This window comes from Rhinolophus ferrumequinum, chromosome 7 (assembly GCF_004115265.2).
Source record: "Rhinolophus ferrumequinum isolate MPI-CBG mRhiFer1 chromosome 7, mRhiFer1_v1.p, whole genome shotgun sequence".
Classification (NCBI taxonomy): Eukaryota; Metazoa; Chordata; class Mammalia; order Chiroptera; family Rhinolophidae; genus Rhinolophus; species Rhinolophus ferrumequinum.
The window spans coordinates 4,183,041-4,208,159 of NC_046290.1; the positions used below are offsets into that span (position 1 = coordinate 4,183,041).

The 25,119-nt window shown below is 49.5% G+C and overlaps 1 protein-coding gene across 2 annotated transcripts in view; it reads left to right on the top strand.

Annotated features, from left to right (window-relative positions):
- Positions 1–25,119, top strand: part of TENT4A (terminal nucleotidyltransferase 4A) — a 36,800-nt gene that overhangs the window by 6,412 nt on the left and 5,269 nt on the right. For both annotated transcript variants that reach the window (XM_033110696.1, XM_033110697.1), the window contains exons 2-8: positions 14,899–15,022; positions 16,266–16,312; positions 17,305–17,425; positions 18,870–18,977; positions 20,041–20,169; positions 22,472–22,685; positions 24,590–24,716. In XM_033110696.1, coding sequence (XP_032966587.1) covers positions 14,899–15,022; positions 16,266–16,312; positions 17,305–17,425; positions 18,870–18,977; positions 20,041–20,169; positions 22,472–22,685; positions 24,590–24,716 — 870 coding nt within the window. The remainder of the gene's footprint in view (positions 1–14,898; positions 15,023–16,265; positions 16,313–17,304; positions 17,426–18,869; positions 18,978–20,040; positions 20,170–22,471; positions 22,686–24,589; positions 24,717–25,119) is intronic.

Below are 25,119 nucleotides of genomic sequence, written 5' to 3' on the forward strand. Positions count from 1 at the left end.
CATAATAGAAGTGCGTGTTGTGTGATTTCTCTGAACTCTTTGCAGCTTCTAGCACGTTCTGTGTGTAGTGGAGAACACAGAGGTGGGTGCCCAGGCCCGTTAGGCCGAGATAGAGCAGTGCTGTCCAGTACGTGTCCTGTGAAGGCGGCAGAGTTCTGGTTCTGTGTGGTCCTGTAACGGGAGCCACTGGCCACATGTGCCACTGAAATGTGACTAATGCAACTGAGGAACTGAATTTCAGTTGCATTGAATTAAAATGAAAAATTAAATGCATTGTGCTTGGGCAGCACTGAACTGAAATAACTTTAGACTCTATTCAGAACACAGTGTTTGATTAACTGTTGCCTGAATAAATCCAGACTCAAAACAGGAACAAAAACTGTGCTACTGAGCAAGTCACCCCTGGAAAGCTCTAGAAATAGTGTTTCTGAGTTCGTAGTGTAATTCCTTTTCAAAGGGCTGCTGTTTCAGTCACCAGTGAGGCATAAACTGGGTTCACAGCCACGTGCAGCCTGGCACGTGTCTGGTCTGCGGGTGCAGGTGCCAGGTGTCGGCAGTTCTGTGTGCCTGCGTAGTGACATCATCTGGCAGTCCCCTGGTCACGCAGCAGCAGCTCAGAGTGCGTGGGGCTCTGTGGGGCCCGCCTCTGCCTGAGGGTCCTCCCTGGGTTCTCAGCAGGCTCACGAAGTGGGTAATGTTACTCCTGTCTTGTAGACAGAAAACCAAAGCCGAGACAGGCTGGTGTGATTCGGCAAAAGATGCTGCACTTGGAAATGTCAGTCTGGCACTCGTGTCGGGGAGCTCCACGCAGTGTTAAGTGAAGGAGGCATCCCCAAGATACGGGGAGGGAAGACAGCAACTACTTTGCCCTGGAAACCTGGTTTAAACGTGTCAGTGGAGACCCAGTGCCAGGTGGCGGTGCCAGCTCCTCCTTGAAGGACTCTGACAGTCAAGTGCAGAATGAAGAAGATAGGGGAACACTGCGGGAGGATTCCAGGGACAGGAAGCCATCCTGCTACTGTAGTACACTGAACCTGCTGCTTTCCGGAACTGGCCTGGAGGGGCATTGCGGTGGAGGGAGCAGGACTCCTGCCATCGGAATGATTCTTACTGGTTGTAGTATTCCAAAAATGGAGCTTTTGCTGAGTTGCTGTTTTGTCTGAAGATAGAGAGTTGAAAGACCAAAAGTAGGACCAGGGAGGGCTCCCCGACTGCCTCCTGGGTGTCAGGTGCTGCTTTGGACCTGCATTCTCCCAGTTCTTCTTCTTGACAGTAACTCATTTTAAAGAGAGACAAGTTAAGCCTGAGTAGCTGTAAGCATCTTGCCTGAGGTGCAACCAGTAAATAAAAGACCTGGGCCAGGAGGTGGGAGGCCTGGTACGAGAAAGCCCACGCACTTCACCAGTGCTCCCCGGGCTCTTGGTCAAGAGCGTGGAGCAGGGACATGGTGAGTTGGCACAGAGGGTACAGCACAGGAAAGAGCGTTTTGGTTATAGGCGTTTCTCTAACTGTAAGTAAACTGATTTATGAGAATCGAAGAACATCTTGGAAATCATGGCAAAAATACACGAGAGGACAACCTGGCATGGCCTGTGACACGCAAAAAAATACTCAAGCATTGTTATAAGTTGTGGAAAAAGGCAGATGAGTCTGTCTAAAGAGTTGGTGGCTCTGACAAAGACTGACTCACAAGAGACTGATGTACAAACCTAAATACAGTCATGATGGGTAGAAATAAGAATGGAGAACCAAGACCAAATCCCAAAGAATGGGAACTTGTGAGAATTGTCACAGGGCAACGCTTGGAGTGAACTGAAGCTTGAACATTGTTAAGACTGAAAAAGGCTTTTTAGGATGGGCCTTTAGGGGAACTAAAAGGGCGATGGTTCGGAAGAGGCTCACTGCTCGCTCGAAGCTTCTCTTAGCAGGCAGCTGCTCCAGCTTTGCCTTTATTCCCATCAAACGAGTGGTCTTCAGCACTTGTCACAGTAACGATCGGTCGTCACTGGCCCGACTGAGCCCCCACCCGTTCATGCAGCGCCTCCTGCGGCCCTCCCAGGACAGGGAGAAGCTCTTGCCCTCTCACCATGCAGAAGGAGAAGTGAGGCTTGGTGACGTGGCCGGCCCAGGCTCATATGGCCGGTAGGTGCAGAGCCAGCGCTGGCGGCCAGGTGGTCTGGTCCACAGACCATCTCTGTAACCACTGGACCTGGAGAGCAAAGAGGGCAGTATCCAAACGGGTATGACAATAGGAAGACAGCGATTACGTTGAGTTCCAGTTCCCTAGGCCCACGTGTGACGGAAACACAGGTTGATCCACAGAAGTACTTCCATGACAGTTCATGTTCTCCTTAAATACAGTTTACTAAATTATTAATTGTGCCTGAAAGTGAAAGTAATGTTCAACTTTAGATAGAAATACTAGTTTCTAAGAAACGTTGCTGAGACGAAGAATATAAAAAGGATGATAAAAATCTTAAGTAGATAAGTGCAAAAAAAAATAAACTCAGTAAAAGTTCCAATGAAACCATAGTGATCTGCTTGCTGCTACGTAGGGTAGAGATGTTAGCCTTCGCTATGGACTGAATTGTCTCCCCCCAAATTCCTATGTTGAAGTGGGATGGGATTAGGGCTCGGCCTTTGGGAGGTGAGTGGGGGTGTCAGTGCCTTCTGAGAGCTTCCGCGCGCTCTTTCTACCATGTGAGGACAGGTGAGAAGACGGCGTGTGCAAGCCAGGGGGCGTCCTCCCACAGCCGGCCTCCCGGGGCCCTGGTCTTGGACTTCAGGCCGCAGAGCTGTGAGAGAGACGTGTGTGCAGCTGTGTAAGGCGCCCAGGCCGACTCAGACGGCCCTCCACGTATTTCGCCATCTCCCGATCGGGGTTATCTCGTCTGTCAGCATGACGTACGCATTTCTGCTGCGTTCTGTAATTGTAATCACCAGCGTATGGTGGGCTCTGACTCAGTGCCAGGCCCTGTCTGACTACTTGGTCCGGACTCATTACATGCTCATGACAGTGCCGTGTGGGGGTGCAGGGACCATCATCGTCCTCCTTCGTGTTTCACATGAGGAAATGGAGGCACAGGGCAGCTGAGGTCCTGCAGGTTCTCGGAGCTGGAAAGCAGGGGCAGTCCTGAGCCCACAGGAAACCACAGTTTGCCGTTGGTTAGTCTTGGCTTGTGCTTCCATAGACTTCCTGCTCAGCAGCGGGGCTGCCGGGGACCCCTTCAGATCTGCACGTGCTGTGTGTGCCGCCGTCCCTCCGGCTTCGTCCAGGCTGTGTGTCGTCCAGCAGGGCCCACAGGCACCGGCCGTCTTTGTTCCTTCTGTGCTGCACGTGCCGCGGGGCGGCTCCTGCCTTGCGCTCGGCAGACAGTGCTCCCCGGGCTCCCCCGCGGCCCCGGCCGTGGTCCTCACAGGGACCCTCCATCCGGCTCCAGCCCTTCCGCTCATCGTGTCTTTTTGTTGTGTGTGTTGTGGCCACGTTTCTGAAGGAGAGTTACTTGGTGCCGTGGTCCCTGCAGCCTGCCGCGTGCCTGAGGCACAGGTTTCTCTGCCTCAGCGCCTCCACACCACACGTCCCGGGTGTCTGGCTGTGAATGGAGAAACCTGAGGCACGTCCGCTTCCGCCGGAGGAGACCCCACTGCTCAGGTCCACAGGCCGCCGGCTCTGGGCACACTGGGGGGCAGTGATCGGCAAGCTCTCCCTCCCCCAGGGGTGCACCACGCCCGGCTTTCCTGCTCTGAGGGGCTTTGGGGTGACTTGTCCCATCAGGACACAGCACCAGCACTGGGGAGAGGCTGTGCAAGTGTGACGCTGCTGCTCTGTGGTCACGTCCATCAGCGAGAGGGGAAGAGCAACTTCAGGTGCTGGAGGTGGCGTGGGTGCAGCTGGGGTCGGGCCAGAGGTCTGCGGAGCTGATGGCACACGAGGCTCCGGGGCGCTGTGAGCAGAGAGCTGCGGGAGGTGCTGCCTTGGCTCCAGGCAGCTGTGACCTGCCAGCGGGGGACGGCAGTCGTGGTGCTTATGTGCTCATGCTCCATGCGCCGGCACAGAGCAAACGGCCGGGAAATGTCAGCTAATCCTGAGAACATGGATACCATAGTATCACTAATGAGTTTGAAGGCTTTTTAAGTCTCCCTGCAGCTTCAGAATTCTTCTCAGCGCCGCCCTCGGCAGCAGTGGCCGGGAGGCGAGCTGGCACAGGAGAAAGCCTGTTAGCTGCACCTGGTGTGGCAGGGCCGGAGAGCTGGGGTACTTGGGAGGACAGTCCCTTCCTCACACACGTCTCCTGTAGGGTTAGTCTCCCGCATCTGCAGAGGAGCTTCTTCAGGAGCCCTGTCTTTTACGTTGCAGTGGGGGGTAGCTTCCTGAACCAGTGACTTGGGGTGGCTCTAGAACCGGAGCTTTAGCGCAGAGGGGCCTTTTAGCCTGGCGGGCCCTCAGAGCTGAGCAGTCACAGGAGTCGTTCCAGGATCTCCAGGAGGCCAGGAGGGCGGCCCACTGGGGGCTGCGACAGACAGGCAGCAGGGAAAGCCCTTTCTCCTGGTTTGGCCTTGCTGTGAAGGTGAAGGCTGAAGGCGGCCAGCTTCGTGAAGAAGACGTCAGGCCAGCCCATGAGGTCTGCCCTGGGACCTTCGGAGCTGAAGGCAGTGTCAGTCAGCAAAGCTGAGGTACTGTTGGTTTTTTCGTTGTGATTACAAAGGCTGTAACATACTTAGGGAAGAAGTCTGGAAAATACAGAGAAGAAACTACCCATAATTTTTCTTCTAACATTTGAGCATATTTCGTTGTTATTTTTATGCTGCTTTAAATATGTTGCAAAGAGGTCATTTTGCATTTGTTTGTTTAAATCTAATTCTAGATAAGTGGTTCCTCTTGTCATTGGAAAGCTCTTCAAAACAGTGTTTAAATGTGTGACTGTACATGATTTCCTAATAATCAGAGAGCTTCACTCTTATAAGGGGACCACAGTGAGCTTCCGCATGTTTCTGTATGTCGGGTCACCTCCTAAGTGTGGCTTCCCAGCTCTGTGGCTGAACACCAAGTTTGAGGGCACACAGCTCCGGGTTTGAGTTCTGGTCGTGTGGTCCTGGCCAGTTATCATCTGTCTAGTGAACACTTACCGTGTTTCCCTGAAAACAAGACCTAGCCGGACAATCAGCTCTACTGTGTCTTTTGGAGCAAAAATTAATATGACCGGGTCTTATTTTACTATAATACAAGACCCGGTCTTATATTAATTTTTGTTCCAAAAGATGCATTAGAGCTGATTGTCTGGCTAGGTCTTATTTTTGGGGAAACACAGTAGTAGGCAAGGCTGGGGACCCTGGACTTCCCTCTGAGCACCTAGAAGTGGCCTGCAGTGGCCTGTAATTGTGCAGTGGCGGCCAGGCAAACCTGGGTGGTAGGCGGCTTGAGCCAGCCCAGGAGGGAGCCAGTGCCCAAGGCTCAGCAGAGGGTCTTCTTGTGCCCGGCCGCTCGCCCAGCTGAGATCTCCACTGCATTGTGGGTTCCTGAGGACCCCACTGTCAGGAGATGGAGGCCCGTGGGTCATTTGTGCCCCATGATGGGTTGCGGATGTGCTAAGCAAGTGGGGTGCTTCTGCTGTTTGCTCCAGCAGGTGCTTGAGGCGTGGGGTGGTTCTTGGGGTTCTAATGCAGAATGGCATAGTCATGATTCTGGAACATCCATGTGTCACTCAGCGTGTCACTCAGTTTGTGAAATGCTGGGGGGGACTTCATCCTGGTCTGTGGGAAGCTCCCAGGTGCCTCACCAGAGTTCTTTCTATGAAAACCATCTCAGCACATCTTTTCTTCTCTAGTAGGGGGTTCAGAAGAAATGCATTCAATTAAATACTGTTGCCATGGCTTAATCATAAGCTTCTGGTATCTGAGCTTTCTGTTCTGAGGGGAAGAGAAGATTGTTGGGGTTCTCTGGTCTCCGGTGGCCCCAGGGCCTTGGCATGGCATTTGCAGCGAGCTTGGGTTTGCCCTGTGGAAGAGTGTCATTTCCCCTGCTCGTCTCAGTCTAGGGTCTGAAAGGCCCTGGGCCATCTCCCTACACCAGGATTCAATGTGATTGATCCCTAAGGAGGGGTCTTGAAGCGAGGAAAGAGGAAGCTGACTTTTGCTGGGAGCTGAATTTGTATGGACCTTAGTTACTGCATTGATGATTCCAAAGCTGCAGAGCCTTCTGCCCTGGCTATTTTGTGAATGCTACTTGGTCTTAGCCTTTTGAACCTTGGGTTGGCCTTGGTCTGTCCCACAGCAGCAGTGCCTTTCTTGCCCAGCTCCTGCCTGCTTCTCCTCCAAGGAGGTACCCCCCACTCCTGTCAGTTGCTTAGCTGTCAGGCGCCTCCCTCCCCCACCACTTTGCAGCGGCTTCTTTCAAGGGCCTCACTCTTCATTAACACTTGTGAAATCATGTGCACATGTAGCTTTATTCAAAGCTCCTCTGAAGAAAGACAGGTGCACAGGTAGGTCTCTGCAAGGTGTGGTGAGAAGCTGAGGAGCAGACTAGAGCAGGCTGATGGGAGCCCTGGCGTGGCAGCCCCCACCTTAACAACAGAAAGGAACACTCTGGAAACATGAGGTCTCGACTTTGCAGTTTCAGTTAGTTTCCTTTTACTTTGGAACTTAGGTGAAAAATCTAACAAACCTCTGAAGTTCTGATGCACGGTTTCCTGAAAAATTGGAGCAGTTGTCAATGGTCTTGTACTGTAATTAAAAATAAATAAGAGTGATTTATAATTAGCTCAGTAACTGTATCAGCAAATAAGTGCCTTAAAGAGGGTGGCCCTCCCTGACAGGAGAAGTGACTCGGTCGTCCCCTCACGGGTGTCGGCACTTGTCCCTGCTCAGTACCCGCCCGCCTCTCTGGTACTGAGGAGGGATGGGCTGCCAGCTCAGAGCCGGCCCTGTGTCTGGTCCAGACCAGCGAGGGGCTCTGGTCCAGCGTGCTTCAAACTAGAGTCTAGTCGGGAGCTCCAAATATTTTCACTAAGGCGTCGTTTTTGGCAAAAAAGCAGACAGTGAACTTTGTGGAGCCGAGGGGAGGGATTTCTAATTTCCGAGAAATCACTGGCTTTTTAAAGCTTTGGAAGGTTTTAGGAAGATTTGGAGACAGGGGGAGAGGGAGAGAATAACTTAACAGTTGAAGACGGTTTCTAGTGTTTTCTGTTTCATTTTACAGCGGAACGGAAAAACTTGGTTTTCCCCAAGCGTTTGGAATTGACTGCATTTATGGGGGGTGAAAGGTAAACGCCACACCTGGTTAATGTGGGGACAGGACTGTGGGGCCCAGTGTGGGGGGTTCTGGGATTTCAGTGAGGAGGGAGGCTGGGCCATGTTAACACTAAGAGTGCAGCTCGTGTGTGTTTAGTGGCTTCAGGTGGTGAGGCTCTTGCAAGCACCTGGGAGGAGGCTGCATTCACTCCCCTGGCTCCTCTTTACCGTTAAGAAAACGATGACTACATTCCCAGCTCTGATCACCTCTGCTCTGAAGCACCCACAAGACTTGCAGTCTAGGGGAGCAGGCCGGCCTGCAGCCAGAGCCTGCTGCGTGTGTCCTTCACCCCGTTTCTTCCTGCTTTCATGTTTTAAACAAACGCCGTGGTCCGTGCTTCGGGCCCCTTGTTTGTGTCCGTTACCTGCTGCAGCGCATCTGCCTGTCCATGGTCAGGTGCAAAGAGGCCACGTTGGAGCAACATCCAGATTGTGCTGGGGCTGGGAGCAGGGGAAGGAGGCAGCTCTGGCGCCTGGGCCTGGACACCCAGTGTCCTGGAGCGGGAGGCGCTGACACGGACGGCTGGGGCCGCCCTCTCTCCCCGCGGCCCTCCAGACCAGCCAGGCCTCCCTGGCTTGCATTCCAGTTTAGACAGTTGGGAACCCTGTACCTCAGCAGCTCAGTTTCTAGAATAAGACATAATCCCCTGAAGTGGTCATCTGTGCTCATCAGTAGCTTCATTAGCTGTGAAATTAGATAATTTGGTTCTCTAACCAAATGATCCATCTTTAACTCTTTAAAATAGCTCATTGAGGTGGGTTTTATAAATATTTGCTGCAGCCGTGTGCCGGATACTAAGGTGCTAAAACATCGCTGATCCTGATATTTGGTACTAAAAGCAGAAATTGGGAAATGTATAAAAAATCGAGAAGTCAGTCATTACCTTCTGAATGGCTGTGGACTCTTAGAACAATTGTAGATGAGAAATGTCTTCTCATTTTTCAAAGAACTTTATTTCTTAATATTTACTTTAAAAGTACATTAGAAAATAATGCTTCAGAAGTCTGTTCTCTGGCAGTTTCATGATAAAAACTAAAATTCACTGAAAACTCTGGTCTCACCATTTCTTTCTCAAAATAACCAGAAAATGAATCAGTCAAGCCTTTCTCCAGGCTTGCGAAGTACCGTGTTTCCCCACAAATAAGACCTAACTGGAAAATAAGCCCTCACATGATTTTTCAGGATGACATCCCCTGTACATAAGCCCTAATGTGTCTTTTGGAGCAAAGCTTAATACAAGACCCGGTCTTATTTTCGGGGAAACACAGTATCAGTCTGAGATTCTTCCCAGTTGAATCTCTGAGGTGCACCTGACCTGACCTGCTCTGGAAGGGCCAGCAGCCATCACTAGTCCCGGAATTCCTCTTCTCAGTTAGGCCATGGCAGACGAGCTGCATTCATACATGCTGAGGCTTGCAGGGCTTCTTTTAAGCACATGACAGCAGACCCCCCACCCCACGTGTGCCTGCCCACATTAGTGACACAACCACGACGAGAGGCTGAAGCTGCCACCACAGCAGCACAAGCTCCGCTCCCCTGCTGTTACCTCTGGACCCCACTCACAGCTTAGGCTGAGGTCTGACTGTAGGGAGCTTTGCGGGTTCATCGGCGCCCAGTAGCTGCGGAGAGCGGGGCAGGCCTCGTCCCACTGGGCCTCACGGCCACCCTCTTCTTCCTCACATCTCGTTCCCACGTGTGGGCGGGTCTGAGGTGCCATTGCTTGCAAGACGTTGGCAAAGTTGAAATAGTTGTTTTTGTGGGTCAGAAATACAAATTTCATATTGACAACTTCCTGTAGATAACTGACCTTAAAAAGATGCACCAATGTGAAATGTACCATGAAGAAAGAAAAACGTTTAATTTTATACTGATCTGATGCTCAGCCATTGCTTGAAAAATGCATCCTGATTTCAGACATGTTCAAATGTTAAGGAAAAGGTGCATTTTAGTGATCACGGAGGAGGAACATGCTTTGCTCAGTCCCACAGTTCCATCAGTTACTTGGAAAATGCCCTAATCCGGCACCTTTGTTGCTGATGTCTTGTTAAGCTATTAAACCATAGTTTTCTAATTGTAGCAGTAAGTATGTGTTTAAATTTTACCAAGAACTGTAGTGGTTAGTTTTGACAGACATTGGGCTTATTTGTCCACATTTAGCCCTAAGATTTAAAAATCTTTATTTTAGAGAAGGTTTGGACAGAAGAGTCTGTGCATCTACTAGAAAGCATGTTCATCGCTTGACTTGGTCTCCCCCTGGATGGTGTGGGTGGGGGGTCAAGTCGGGCCTGGCGCCCTGGGGCAGCCACTTCTTACTTCCTGGGCTTTTGTGCCTCCAAGGATGAAAGGAAGGAGTGATGGTCTGGGAAGGGAGATGGAGCCCATTCCTTGAATTCTGGAAAACCTCCAGAACCATGTTGTAGAAACATGACGCATGTGTGCGTCAACCTTCTGGTGAGTTCGGTGTTGCTCAGCTGTCTTGGGTTTAGTTAAGGAAGAAGCAGCCAGAACTGCACTGTCGCAGAGGGTGGCCACTCGCCACGTGTGACTGTTTAGATTTAAATTAAGGAGATGGAACATCGAGGTCCTCAGTTGCACTGACCACATCTCAGGGTCTCTAACTGCACTCATCGCAGAAATCCTCTTCGTGGCGCCCGCTGGGTTCACTCGGGCCACGTCTGTCCCTTCCCTGTGGCAGCAGGGGCCTGCCCTGCGTCCCTCGTCGTGGTGGTGGTCGGGCCCGGCCTGGTGAGCCCACACCACGCGCTGGTGCTGCTCTGTGAGCTGGGATGGCTCGTGGCATCGTGGCATCGGTTAGAGGCCTGACTGATGGCGTCTTCTGTTTGCTTTCTCTTTAATTATGGAATGTAGATTCATTGTTAAGATTAAAAATGCACACAAGCAAAAAGAATACAAAAAACACAAGTAATCTCATCATCCGGAACTACAATGGACTGTTTTGTGTTGTATGTAACATTTTGCTGTTACCAAGTGTTACATATAAGCAGGGGTGTAATGAACATTTTCAAGGGTGGACTTCTGTGTACAGTCTTGTTCTTCGTCTAGAAAGTATACTTATCGTTTTTCCTTTGCCTTTTAAAATCTGTATGATGAGTACATTCTTGTAAAAGAAATTCAAGCAGGTCCCAGTGTGTGGAGTGGACAGCAGGGGTTCCCTCGCCCAGCTGACCCGTGTCCGGGCTGGGAAGCCTGTGTCGTGGCTTCCTGCTGGTTTGGAGGTGTCACCTCTGCACAGCTGTTTAGACCTGGCGTGTACTCACGTCCATTTGCGGCTGAAGCTTCCTGCGTAAGTGGGACCGTGTCTTCTTTTGTCTTTACACCGACAGTCTGTCATGAGATCTTCCCTAAGCAGTGCTCACATCTTTCTCCTCCTGAATGCGGGGACAGCGTGTCATCTTGTGGGACCATATGACCAGCAGGCCTGCAGTGAGCACGCCCAGGTACCTGGGTATGTTTCCGTATTCGTAGCACAGGTTTCCAGATTTACGGGGTTCTGAGAGGCATGCCGTTTTCAGCCTTTGGACGAGCTGCCAGCTTCTCCCGAGCGAACACCTCGTTCCCCGATACCTGGTGAGAGGCTGCCTCTCTGCAGTGTCACTCTTCATGTTTATTTCTGCCATGCGCAGTTGTCATTTGCTTTGCAGTTTGTTTACACTCAGCTTGCTGTTTGATAGAATTTCTTTGTAATTATTTGGATCTGTCAGCCTTTGTATTATGATTGTTGTTCTGGAATTGGAGTCTGGGAAGTCCTTCAGGTTCTATTTGATTGTTTTCAGGTAAAATTTTTAACCCTGAATCTGTAACGTATTTTCAAGTGTAGAACAAGGTGGAGACCTAACTTTGATGTGTTTAGGCTACTCTGTCAAGGTTAAGCTTGGCTGCAAAGAACATACATAATGGATAATGGTGATCCAATCCCATCAGGGTCTAGACGTCCTGCTCAGAGCCACAGGCATGGGTCAGAGCTCAGGACTGAGGAAGGGGAAGGCAAAGGGCTGTGGGAACGCACCCCGTAAGAAACCTGCCGAGGAAGTCTCCCGGTAGCTTCCACCTGAAGCTGTTGGACAGGAGGGTCCATGTGGCCTGTTGGCCTGGGACGCTGAGGCAGGATTGGGACAGCGCCCCACGGCCTCCCGTGAGGCAGTCGCAGTTTCCTGCTGGTTTGGAGATACCACCTCTGATTCATTTTAGAGACTTTTCTGTGATGGTCACAGCCTAGAAATGTCCTTGGAAGGTTTGGAGACTGCATGCTAGTGGGCTGACACTGAGTGCTGATGACAATGGCTAAATTGTCTATGGGTAAGGAGACTTAGTGCGGTTTTTTGTAGACATCTTGTCCGCTGTGGAATTCCTTTGAAGTTTTGATATGTGAGAAAAGTAAACTTCCTCATTTTTGTTTTTGAGGAGAAATGATTAAAACTTTTCATGAAGACATTCTGTGAAACTGTTTGGAGAACTGAGTGTGTGGGTATATTCGGTATCAGATGTAATAGACGAATAAAACGATCTGTGTTGTATCTGATGCTGGTGGCTGGACATGTGGCTGGTAGCATCTAATTGTGAAAGGATATTGCTGTGACCAGAATATGCAGTTTCTTCAAACTACTTGTAATGTTAGCATTGAATAAGTAATCCAAACTTTTATTTAGCACTGTATCCACTTCTAAAAGGATAGCTGGCCATTTCAATGGGTTCAGCTAACAAATCAAGTTAGCCACTACAGGGGTAAAATATTATTTCTTGGAATGTTAATTTTTGATGTCGTTTTGTAGGAGATGTAGATTTCCGATGACAGGGTCATAAGCAAAATGCGCATCGGAACCTGATTGGATTCGTTCCGCACACACTGACGGATGCCCGCCCGCCGCGAGCAAACACTGATGCGGAGATGAGGCGGGGAGCAGGCGGGCCCCTTTCCTCCTGAGGGGCAGCGGGTCCCCAGCCCAGCCCCACGTGGCCACGGCCTGAAGAACATAGTGGGTGGGGGAAGAGGGAGTGCCCGGGCGTGGGCAGGGAGTGGGCGCCCCCTCGCCCGTCCTGACGCTTTGGTTGAGTTGCTCTGATCGCGTTGTTCCTCTCGGGCAGGACAGTGGTTTCCTCTCCCTGCCTGACCCCCCAGCCCTCACCCAGCCCTTGGTGCTGCCTCTCTGCTTCAAGGGTTCCATGGAGAGCCCCAGCAGGAGGAGGCAGCCGTGCTGGCTTTTGAGACCTTCCTGTGTCTGCGCCGAAGGTGCCATCGCACTCCAGAGCGCCCCAGTCCTAGGGTGGTTCCCGGAGTCACGCTGTGCTTTCAAGGCCCCTGCTGGCCCCTCCTAAAACACCAGCGGGGGGATGCTGGTGACCCCTCTTTTGTCATGAGCCAGTCGGGAGACATGAGGAAACTGACCCCGTCCCAGGCCAGGCAGCGGGTGGTGTCTGCAGACTGGCCGCGCTGTCTCCCTTCACGCTCGTCCCTTCCTGGTGTGTCAGGGTGAGGAGGGCAGGGTCCTGGGAAGCTAGGAGGACTGTCTTCTCTCGTGACTTCAGAGGCACCAGCTTACGAGAACACTGATACTGATAGTACGTTCCACTCCACAAGTGCAGACCTGCGTGACATGTTGGCAAATTGGAATATTCGGTTGACAGGGTGATTCCGTGTGCCCCATCTGGGATGTGGTAGCGTTTCAGCACACGGCGTTGGTCGCCTACTTCCGTGACGTTGGGCCAGTTGATCGATCATTCTAGGCCTGTGTATTTTTTGTTTCTAAATTTCTATACTCCTGTTGCACCAGAACAGAACTAAGAGGGGCAGGAGGGCCTGTGTCCTTACCCGGTGCAGGAGCAGCTCACCCAAGGTGACAGCTGCTCCAGCAGCCCCTCCTGGACAGCTCTCCACAGTGACGTCCTGCTGACAGGGAGGGGGTGGCCTGTGGCTCTTCGCTGGGGGCCTTAACCTGCTAACCAGAGGAACCTAGTCCTGTGACAACATTGCCAGGTGGTAGGAGACTTCAGGTGACACCTCAGGCTTTAACATGCCTGCTGAGCTGCTGGAAGGGATGCGATTAAATGCTTCGTGTGTAGTTGGTGCTCAGGGCCCATTGAAATAATAGAAGCTTACCCTTAATATCTTGGTGTTTGATAGTTTGGAAAATGTACTGATTTTAGTGTTGTGTGACGTACTACTTTGGATTTACTGAGAACTGGGTCCTGGCTGACTGAATTGGCAGCATGCCTTTCCCCCCCCCCCCCCCAAGTTAAACATGGTAGACACACCTGAGGTTCCAGTGATGGCCTAGCTGGCTGGTACTGCAGAGAGGCCGTGGACGGGTGTTGGGGCCGTTTTTCCTGTTATACCCCAGTGTGTGCTCTCAGGGGCCTCTAGCCATCAGACCCGCTGCCACTGTCAGGAGTGGTCCCTCCACATGAATTCTGGGGCGACAGAACTTCAGGTGAGAAGTTGAAATGGGCCTTCAATGAGCCGCTGTAAGATAACACGTAAGATAATATGACGCCCCTTACCTTTGTAACTTGCCACTAATAGGCCCTGCTGAGAGGTATTGCCTGCTGTTATGTGGACTATTTTGCTAGCTATTGAGCTAACATTATTATTACATTTTTATTGAGCTAATGTTATTTTGTCTTTGTTTGCTTTTCTAAACAAACTTGGAATGGAAGCAGACGAATTGATTTGTTATCATTCTGAGGATTGGATTATTTGGCTCCCACCCTCACCCTCCCTTTAATCCCTGAAAGTAACCAAGGATGACCATCTTTCCTTCCTGTAGGAGTCTCTGGAGCAGGTCCTTGGCCCTGAAACTTAACTCCACAAGCTGTTGCCACCCCCTGGGCCCAGCTTTTTCACTGACAGTGACACAGTGACTTTTGAGGCAGAGATGTAAGGCAGCTTTCGGAGCTCACTCCTCTCGTGAAAACCTCTCTTAGGAGAGGAAGAGAGGCCCCTCTGTGTTCTGCCTGCATGCAGTAGGTTGTTGCCCATCTGGTCTCCTTCAGGACAGAACACTCGGGTCTTGAATTAAATGGGGCTTTTCCACCTCCAGGGCGGGCGTTTGTGTGAAATGAGGTTGGGGGCCTGCACAGCAGGTGCGTGGGAAGCCTGACTGCTGAGACTTGACCGTCAGGCTTTGGAGGACATGTGTGTTCCTTGTGTCACGTGTCCCTGTCCCAGACATGTGCACGCTCTTTCGTGTGGGAGCCAGAGGTGTCCACGGGGCACAGAGCACCTTGGAGCTGTGGCGGCGTGCCGGGGAGACTGTTCCCTGTACCACCTCAACCAGGACTGCCTTCCATCTTCCATGGGGGAATTCTGTTTCTGAATGTGAAGCCACAGAAACGATTCTTTTGGATAAGCCTTAAAATGCCAGTCGAAAGTTTTGGTATGTGGTATTGACAGAATTCACCTTTGTCAATGTGTGGTGCTAAACAACACTTGTAATTGGTCCGCCAGAGTTTTCATTACATACTGTCAAAGGAAGAGAGAAACTGGGTTGCCAGTGGCCAGAAATATATGGTGGTGTCATGCTGATCCAATCACAGAGGGAAAGTATGGTTAAGTTTAATTGTAACTCTAGTATGTTTTCTCTTTTGTCCTCTAGACTTCATGAGGAAATAATTGATTTTTATAACTTCATGTCCCCTTGTCCTGAAGAAGCGGCCATGAGAAGAGAGGTAGTGAAACGGATCGAGACGGTGGTGAAAGACCTCTGGCCAGCGGCTGATGTGGGTATAGTGTCTGTCCTTCTGTGTCACGTGCGAGAGAAAGTGAGCACTCGACTCGCCATGAGTCGGGTCCGTGCACATCTGTGTCCCCTCACTGGCCAAGGCAGGGGCTCTCCAGGTGTAGTCTTGGCTCTGGAGCTTGTTCGCCGGGCACTTGCTGAATCAGACGCCCCCTGGCGGCAGGGCCTGCGTGTGTGTTTGACACTCTGCCCTAGGTGGCCCTGAGGCACTCAGGTGTGAGGACACTGCCTGAGGGAAGGTTTTTTGGGAATGCTGGGATGATTTTTCTTGTTTTAAATTCACCTTAAGCCTAGAAACTTGACCCTTTCCTCTACAAAAATGAGCATAGGTTCATTTTTGTGTGAAACTTGAGAGTGTTTCCTTACACACCACTTTTACAGGGATTGAACTAGTGTCCCTTTGAGGTGAGGGCCACGGGCATTTCCGGTGCTTGGCACAGGCAGCACGGCCGTGTCCTCTGACCAAGTTCTGACAGCCCGCCCGCCTGCAGGCTCCTGTCCTGACCCGTCAGCCTCCCCTACCCGTGACCGATGGCCGTGATGGGTGACCCCCCAGTGGTGGAGATGAGCTGCTCCCCGGGGCCAGGCAGCAAGCTGAGTCCCCGCCTTTCATGAAGTCACTACACATCCTTGCTTTTAAACCTTAGTGCCGGAGACAGCCCCAGCTCTGTGCCTCAGCTGTGGGTTTGAAAGTTGTAGAGGGTTTGAACTGGGCCCTGAAAAGTCCTTGGTTTTGAGCAGGTGGGGGCGAAGCCAGTAATGTTTTCATCTCTTAATATTGAGTTTTTAAAAATTCCTTCTGAAAACAGATCTTTCTATATACATATAAATTAAACATTTTTTAAAGTTACTGTTGACACGATATTATATTAGTTTCCGCGTAGTGATTAGGCATTTCTATAAGTTAGAGTGATCCCCAATCGGTCTAGTGCCCACCTGGCACCATACATAGTTAGTCCCATATTATTGACTGTGTTCCCTGTGTTGTACTTTACATCCCTGTGACTTCTTGTGACTGGCAATTTGTACTTCTTAATCTTGGGGCAGGTCTTTAACTTAAAGATTTTGTTGGATTGTTTTTGGTATCCCCCCAACTGCAGAGCAGTTTTAATTTTATCTAGGAGTGGGAGTGAAAGAAAGTAGGCCTTTCTTTCAGTGAGTAGTGATGGAAGGATGACCGCTTGACTTGTCACCTATTCTAAGACAATCATTCTTTCTTTTAGGTCCAGATATTTGGCAGCTTTAGTACTGGTCTCTATCTTCCAACTAGGTGAGTGCCAGGGTTAGTGTTATGTTTATGTAGCAGGGGGTGGGGTGGGCGGTGTCTGTATCTGTGTTAAGGGCTAAAAGTAGGTTCCTTGTATTCAAATCTGAGGCTAGAAGTATAAACTAAAGGGAAGACTGTGGAACGCAGAGGGGAAGTTGCAGGAAATAAAATGTAATTTGCTATTAGGATAATTGATTGCTTTGTGTTTTTCCTCTTGCACTTGAGTCAGTGGAGTACAGAAATGCTGGATACTAGAAACATGAAGATGAGTGAAAGGGCCAGGGGAAGAAAATGCAATAAAAAATATTCTGTGATATTTTTAGATATGTGTTTGAAAAATCGATCTTACGTTTTAATGAAAATGAAAGCAAAATTCTAAACACTATTTTGTTAGGATTTTTATTTGATAGAAAAATGCCAAACAAGTTTGCATTCTAAAGTTCTCCAATGTTTACTCATCAAGGACTCTCTTAGTATCCAAATCAATTTTATGTGCATCATTTCATTAAAACTTTATTTTCTGTTAACACCTGTTAACATTTGGAGATTAAAGAGGCCATAACCTCAGGATTTGGAGGTTTGAAAGTTGTTGGAGGGTTTGAACTGGGCTCTGAAAAGTCCTCGGTTTTGAGCAGGTATAGGTGAGGCCAGTGGGGAACTGAACAGGTTTTTCCAGGAGTCCTGGGTCAGTAAGAGGGGTTGGTCCAGTGCAGACGGCACAGAAGGAAGGGCCAGGAAACCTCAGAGAGTCAGGCCTTCATTCAGTCCCTTAAGTGCTGGTGATGCTAGAGCGGCCGCAGCCGTTTTACTTTCTGTTTGTCGCGAATCTTTGTCAGCTGCACCTGCTCTCCCTGAGGGAGGTCTGCTTCACGGGGTGATGTCTGGCCCTGAAGGAGCTAGGCGGAGGCGCCGTGCCACGGGTCCACCCAGATGCCTGGGTTGCCGTATGTACAGTGAGGAGAGCAGTGGTTCACGGTCGCTTTTCTTTTGTCCAGTGACATTGACCTAGTGGTCTTTGGAAAATGGGAGCGCCCTCCTCTCCAGCTTCTGGAGCAGGCCCTGCGGAAGCACAACGTGGCTGAACCGGGCTCCATCAAGGTCCTGGACAAAGCTACGGTGAGTGAGGGACTTCCCACGGCCGCAAGCTGCCCTCAGACCCTGTGTGGGCAGCAGGCGTGGGGTGGGTGTGTTTGCGAAGACTACTCTGTTTCCGGTAGAAACGCGCTTCCGTTCCGAGTTGTTTTATAGCTAGGTTACAGCTGAGGACGTGTTTAGTGACATTCGGAACTGCAGGTGTGAGAGCCTCCAGCTGTTCTCGGCCCTGGAGTACATGACTGTGTGTCCTTGTGTTAGGTGTGTAAGGAAAGGGTGTTGGTATCGGAAACGAGACACGTCCAGGCACTGTCCTTGCTGGAGAATGTAACTGAGTGATGAAAACCAAGGCTTTTATTACATAGAAAAAGATTACCATTCACCAAGTTACACTTCAGAAAGAAAAACCTACCTGTTCCTTCATTGTTCAAAAAATACACATTTATGGAAAAACCTCTTATCATGGGGAGAAGCTGGAAGGTGAGACTGATTTGGAAACATTCCTGTCAGGGTTAGAAACAGTGCGGGAACTGGAAGTTACTTGCCTGTTGGGTGAGACCAGTTACTAGCTCACCTGCGCTGCCAGAGGCCTCACACACGTGTCCTTGGCAGTGGGCCCCAGGTGAGCAGTTCAGATCTGGTTGTGCGCTGAAATGTGTTTTCCTGTATTGACTTCTATTAGATGTTTTAAACCTTTAATTAGACCCTGATTGTTGTGGTGAAGGGAACATTCTTTTTATTCCTTAGAAGCTGAGGTAAACAAAACATTGCCTTTTAGAAGAATACAGTTTTGGGGGGTGGTGACCTGAATGGTTGCTTGGGCAGCTTTTATGAGGCGAGTTTTGGGAGCTGTTGGTGATAGTTTCCGTTGATGAGAGTATTTCCAAAAGAGCCTTTTACTCTCTGAGTTTTAGGGGATTTTTTTTTTTTTTTTAGCTTGCCTTAAAGAATGAAGCCAAAAGTAGAATTGTTTGGAGAAACAATATCAGCATAAACTCTAATTTGAAAATGGCTTTGAAGTTACTCTGCATGTGTTCAGAAAGTCCAGCAAACACCATTTGGGGACCATGAGTTGCTCCCCAGGCCCAGGCACTGGTGGAACTGGGACACAGCCGGCTGCGGAGTCTGGGCCTGCCCTCCCTTCTCCCTCCCGCAGGCTCCTTGGCATTGATTGGCAGCGGCAGCTAGTGGCTGGGGAGGTGCTGAGTCGGGCCAGCGGGGCTGCACAGAGGTGTTGGCAGCCCAGGGTGGGGGTTGTGGGGGTATCTCGGGTTCCAGGGACTAAGGAGGTGGACACTGGCAAAGCCCTTTTTCTTCTCATCTATCAGATCTCGGGTTCATCATCTCTAAGCCCCTTTTGTGAGTAATTTGTAGAAAGCACCTGTGTACAACTTTGGAAACATTTTGATGCCTGACCATGGAGAATGTGACGTATTGAAGCACAATTTTTCAAATTAAATCTTTGCAGGTTCCGATAATAAAGCTCACAGACCAAGAGACGGAGGTTAAAGTTGACATCAGTTTCAACATGGAGACGGGGGTCCGAGCAGCCGAGTTCATCAAGAATTACATGAAGGTGCTGCCTCCTGCGCGTTAGCACGGCGACACGGCTCCCGCTGCTGTCTGTGCCAGTATCGTTTCTCCGATAGCTGTTACCCCTTGAGACTGATGGGTGTCTTCAAGAGTAGAGACTGTAGAGTTGAATTACCCTACAGTGTTCGTTCTAGAGACGCTTTGAAATGACTTGGCTGTTTTTCGGATTTACTTTCCTTGGCTGAGCATTTCATAAAGTTGAGCATTATTTTAGAGAGCTTTGTCAAATGTTCTTTCTAGTTACCACAAAGCGATCATCCCTGCAGCTCCGTGTGACTTACAAGCTAGTCCAGGGCCCCTGGAAGGCGAATCCATCGTGATGCGCTCCACATGTACTCAGTTGGTCTCCTGCCTTAGGATGGCAGAGCAGACTGTTTACTGAGAGGACCGATTTTGGTCTCTGACCAGTGAAACAGATGGTCTTGCCCTCCTGTTCCAGTGGAAGTGGTGGGATCCTTGATAGAGGCCCCGAGCACCTGTGGTCCGGGTCCTACCTCCTTCCTTCTCCCTTTCCTCTGTCATCTCTTGTCTACAGGCTCATTGCTCCCCCAGCAGACATGAAACAAGTTTCTGCTGGCCCCACCCCTTCTCTGGCCTCTGCATCTCCCTGTGCTTTCACCCGGCTCTCCCCTGGGGGACTGGCCTGCTCATCCTGCTCTTGTCCCCCCACCACTCGCTTCCTCTGAGTGTCAGAAGTTCATGCATTGGTTCCAGGACCTTCTGTCACTCACTGCTGCTCCCCCTGCACCCGGCACACAGCAAGCCGTGGAGAGGATTTGAAGGAACACACTCATTCACCCCCCGCTCCTCTGGGGCTCCCCACCTCACCCTGCTCAGTCGTAACCTGGGCAGGGGCTCCCCAGTGGGGTCTCAAGGAGGTCCCCTGTGAGTCACTCTCAGACCCCTCTGCATTGAGGGCAGTTGGTCTAGAGCTATCCGAGGGCCAGGAGGATGGAGGAAGCTTCCTCTACAGTGTGAAATTTGCTGTGAGAAGTCTCAGAAGGTGTGTGAACTAACCAAAAATGTTTCTCTTTTGGAATTTACAGAAATATTCATTGCTGCCTTACTTGATTTTAGTATTGAAACAGTTCCTCCTGCAGAGGGACCTGAATGAAGTTTTTACTGGTGGAATTAGCTCGTACAGCCTAATTTTAATGGCCATTAGCTTTCTACAGGTGAGTGTGCTTTCTCGAGACTGGTAGACTCTTCCTTGTTCTGACCTTCATGGACCCAGCTGGCCTTGCCCTCCCTTTACTACTGTTTTGGTTTGGTAGACATTGACTTCTCATATTCATAGTAAAATCCTATTTTGATTAATATTTCTTTCCTATTGGTCCTTTAGAGTTTATTTTGCAGCTGATTTAACTGTTGGAGGAAGGGGAGGCCTTATGTGCTTCTTCTGACAGTCTGTCTGTTGATCTCAACTCAAGGAAATGCCTTCAGGTTTACAAAACTTTCAGACTTTGATAGGCAGTAAAAAGCGATTTTTCTTGGTGCTTGACTGTGATTTATACTGAAAAATCTGTGTCAGTAAAACAGTTTGGTACCATGTATGGTAAAAAATGTTGAAAAGAGCTCTTCTTTTCAGATAGATGAAACTTCATATTACGTCTTGAGGTATATACTGCCCTTCTTTTCTTGAGTACCATGAAAAACTCTGTCAGTAGAAAACCTACCTGTGTTAAATGCTGTGAAATACTGATAAACTAGATTCATACTTTTTAAACATAAAATGGTCTCTAAGTTAATTGAAACATCTCAATTTATATTTTCTTGAACGAAGGATTCTGCTCCACACTATCTGGCCTCTGTATGTTAGCTGCACAGTGCTTCCTCCATGTTCGTGACTAATTCTGTGTTTGTGATTGTGCCTGGTGAGGGTTTAACGTCCAGAATGAGCAGAGTGTGGTCATTTTCTCGTTATCAGAAGAAGCTGACAGTACACCTGCTGGTTGCAGAGCCTTTACTTCCTTTCTCTCCCTTGGCCTGTGTTTGCCAATAGATGCTTTAAGAATAGTGAAGATGGAATTCCATGCGTTTTCTTCCAGTTTTCATCTCGTTGCCTTGTCTTCCACTCTCCTCCACGATGCTGCCCTGATAGCCATTCTCCTCTAGTTTTTGGACAGGCTTTTCAGCTAAACACAACCTTCCCTTCTAAGCTTACTTCCTCATGTATTCCTGATTTGAACTATTTCAATAGCCTTGTAACAATGACTGTACTTACTTTTATTGCACTGGGCTAAGTGCCTCCTGTCGAATTGCCCCATGGATCCTTGCAGGTTCCTGTGACCCCACCAAAGGCTTTGCTAGCCTTTGTCCTCTCCCCATCCCCGAGTGCCTTGCGTCCTGCCTCAGAGCTTGGACTGGTGTAACATGTGAGTTCATTTCATGGCGCGTTGAGCTAAGAAGGCCTGGCCTGTCCTGGGTAGCTCTCAGGTGCTTGATTTTGACTAGAAGGCAGGGGCTAAGGAAGGGAATAAGGCCAAACGGAAGGGAATAAGGCCAAACTTGCGTTTGTGCCTTTGCAACATGCCGAAGTTCTGAGCCCGAAAAGCACTCGGAGGCTTTCCTCGTGGAGCTCTGGTGTAAGTTGCACTTGTGTCAGGACTTGTGTGGACGTGACTGTCACTTTCCAGCTCAGTGCTGTGCAGTGCGACTGTGCAGCTGGCAGTGTTCTGTCTGCACAGTCCAGCGAGATAGCCACAGGCCACAGGTGTTTGCTGAGCACTTGCGGTGTGGCAGCAGGAGTGACAAATGGAACTTTCATTAATGCGTCTTAATGTATTTAAGTATAGAGAGTCACATGTGGCTCGTGGCCTTTCTAACGGGCAGCGCAGGTCTGTATTGCTCAGATCTGTGAGTCTCTTAAATCAGTGAGTAAGGAGGGTGTCAGGAGACAGTGGCCTGGGTTCAGAAGAAGCCCCATTAGCTGCTAAAAAGAAATTGTGGCGTTGAACTGAGGCTCTTGCTAATCTGTCTGACAAGCAGGATGTAAGTTTGCTCCAAATATTATAACGTACTAATTAGCTATACGCAGTTAAAATGAACCCTGTCACATTGTGGGTTTCTGTGACACTGTTCAGTCTCATACTGCCCTCTGTCGGTCGTGTTGTGGAATAATGGAGTTCAGATTAGAATATGGAAAACGCACCCACTGTCCAGATGAGTCCACACCACGCGGATGTGCCCACTTGTTACCAGTACTTGGGAACTTGGGTTAATCAGATGCCTGTGCTGGCAGGGAGCTGCTGTCTAGATGACCAATTTCAAAGAAATAAACGGTAGTAGAAAAGTGCACATCAGAAGGTTTCATTTCTTTCACTCTTTATTGAGAAAGGCTCTCGAGGCTGTTAGTGCCTCCTTGGGCTGCTCTGTGACAGCGTCACTCAGGGCGGTGCCTTCAAGCCACTGGACGCGTGCAGCCTTCTTTAGAAATGCCTGGAATCGGTACAAACTGTCGGTTTGTTGCTTTTACAGTTGCATCCAAGAATTGATGCCCGGAGAGCTGATGAAAACCTTGGGATGCTTCTTGTAGAATTTTTTGAACTCTATGGAAGAAATTTTAATTACTTGAAAACCGGTATTAGAATAAAAGAAGGAGGTGCCTATATTGCCAAAGAAGAGATCATGAAAGCCATGACCAGCGGGTACAGACCATCAATGCTGTGCATTGAGGACCCCCTGCTGCCTGGTAAGGCCCCTGGCTCGGCACCCCCCGCGAGGCGTGGCGCCCCTGGCCCAAGGGCGGGGGTGGGGGGCGGCCTCAGGCCCTGTGGGTGGGGACGGCTCATTAGATGTCCTACTGTCCAGCCGTTCACAGTGACGTTTTAGGATCCCTTGTTTGTGCTTCTCATTACTTACTGCAAAGTCGCAATTTTGTTACATTCTGTAATCAGAAAACTAGAAGGCGAGAATGAAGAAAAATGGATTTTTTGCTGATTATAAAAGTATTATATGTTCATCATAAGCCATTTAACTCCCGTAAGTGTGTAACATAGAAAAACGAAGTATGCCGCAGTCCACTCCCATTTTGGGGTGTATTTCTCCCATTTCTTCCCACATGGTTATTAACATTTCTTGTTGCAGCCCTATTAGTTAAATGGCACCAGATAATACAAACAGATCTGCAGCCTGGTTTTTCACTGAACAGTATATCCGAGACCCCTTCGCTAAGGTCTGTTCCATTATAAGGATTGCCACCCAAAGCAGGTCTCCAGTTTTCCAGTTGATTCCTTTTAGCACATTTAAGGGTCTCATGTCCCCAACCTTTGGTGACAGTCGTTTAAGTCATTGCCAATCTGATGAAACCATACGGTATAAATTTTCATTTAATGTACATTTCTTTAATGATAGTGAGGTTGAACACATCGTTTATGGAGCATCTGTTAGGTGAGACACTGGTCTTACTGTTGCTGAGAAAGTCAGTGGCAGGCAGGTGACAGAAAAGGTGGTGGAGGTGGCAGCTCCAGGCACACTGCCCTTTGCATGTCTTTTCATGTGAGTCGCGTGCTTCGTGCGTGTGTTCCCTTACGGATTTGGTAAGAGCCGGTGTCGGCTACAGAAGCCTTTCTTTGTTGTACTTTTCCCCTCCCCAGTCTGTCATTTGCATCTGGGTGTGGCATTTTTTATTGTTCAGCTCCAATATATATATTTTTAATATCCTCAAATTTAATAATTTTTGTTTTGTTTTATAGTTTCTGGAGTATGAAATTTACTTCTTCAAAATCTTTTGAGAGAAAACACACTGATTTTTGTGTCATTGTTCGTAGATGACCTGGTTTGTGCCGGGCCTTTTTAGTAGTGGGGTTCCCGGCAGCACGTGCGACAGGTTTCCATCAGCTGTTTGTTTTGTTTGTGTTGATCAGTGAAATTGGAGACATTTCCCTTGTTTTCAGTGTTTGCTGAAGTGTACTTGACAAACAAAAACCCACATTATCACTAGGTTATATTATTAAATCTGGAAATGATAAAATTCTTACTTTTATCAATACTTAGAATACATCGCCTAAAAAGTACTTATTACCTGACTTGTGAAGAACAAGTTTCGTGTAAACTGAAATTCCAAACAGGCTCCTTGACTGTGGCTCACTTGGTGACCTCAGTCAGTGGTGGCTTCATGTGATTTGCTACCTGTCATGTTCTCCACCCCCGGAGTGCAGGCCTGGAACATTCTATCCTCAAGGATTTGCTCTGTGCAGGTCCCATTGGTGCTGACCCATCTGTGATGAGCTCGGGTTAACTGCCCATTGCAGTGGGCTCTCGGCCAGCGAGACAGCAGTCTAATGCAGGTGGCTGCTTGGCTCCCGGGTGACACTTATGAACTGTCACTGCGTCTCCGTGAATGACATGTCTGTTCATGGAGGTAGAGACCGTGATCTGATGATGAGATTGGGCCTGAGCCCATGAACACTGTGAGATACCCACGGCGATTAGCTAAGGTGTGTTTGCAGGTGCCTGGTAGGCTTTTGCTGGCGGCTTCTGCAAGTGTTTGGGTGGTGAGGGCCTGCTGCAGAATAGCTGACACAAGAAGGTCAGACACACTTGGGCACCGGCCTGCGTGCTTGGCAGAGGCTCCCAGCTGCCTTTCTGTTGCAGGAAATGACGTTGGCCGGAGCTCCTATGGGGCCATGCAGGTGAAACAGGTCTTCGACTACGCCTACATCGTCCTCAGCCACGCCGTGTCGCCACTTGCGAGGTCCTACCCCAACAGAGATTCGGAAAGGTAACAGCCACGTGTCGTCTCCTGGGCTCCCAGCCCGGGGGGCGTTGCACCCTCATTAGCCTCTGCAGAGCTGGCACCCCTTGCCTCCGTCGTTTGCTTCCATGAAGTTTATTAATGGATGTACCATCAGGTTTTAGTAAAACTTGAAAATATTGGTATGGGAAGAGCTTTCAGGAATTCAGGATGGCTGTTTTGGCTCATCCAAGGGCAAGAGTGAAAATTTCATATTTGAGGAGTTAACGTTTTTTTTCCAGTGTTTTGTTTTGGGGAGGTGATTTCTGGGTCTTCAGACTTGGGAAGGTGATGATTTTCTTCAGGCGGTTCAGTCCGCTCTGCGTGAACATGTGCCTGAGTCCGCTGGTCCCACCCCTTCTCTCATTCTCGCTCACGGCCGTCCCTCATT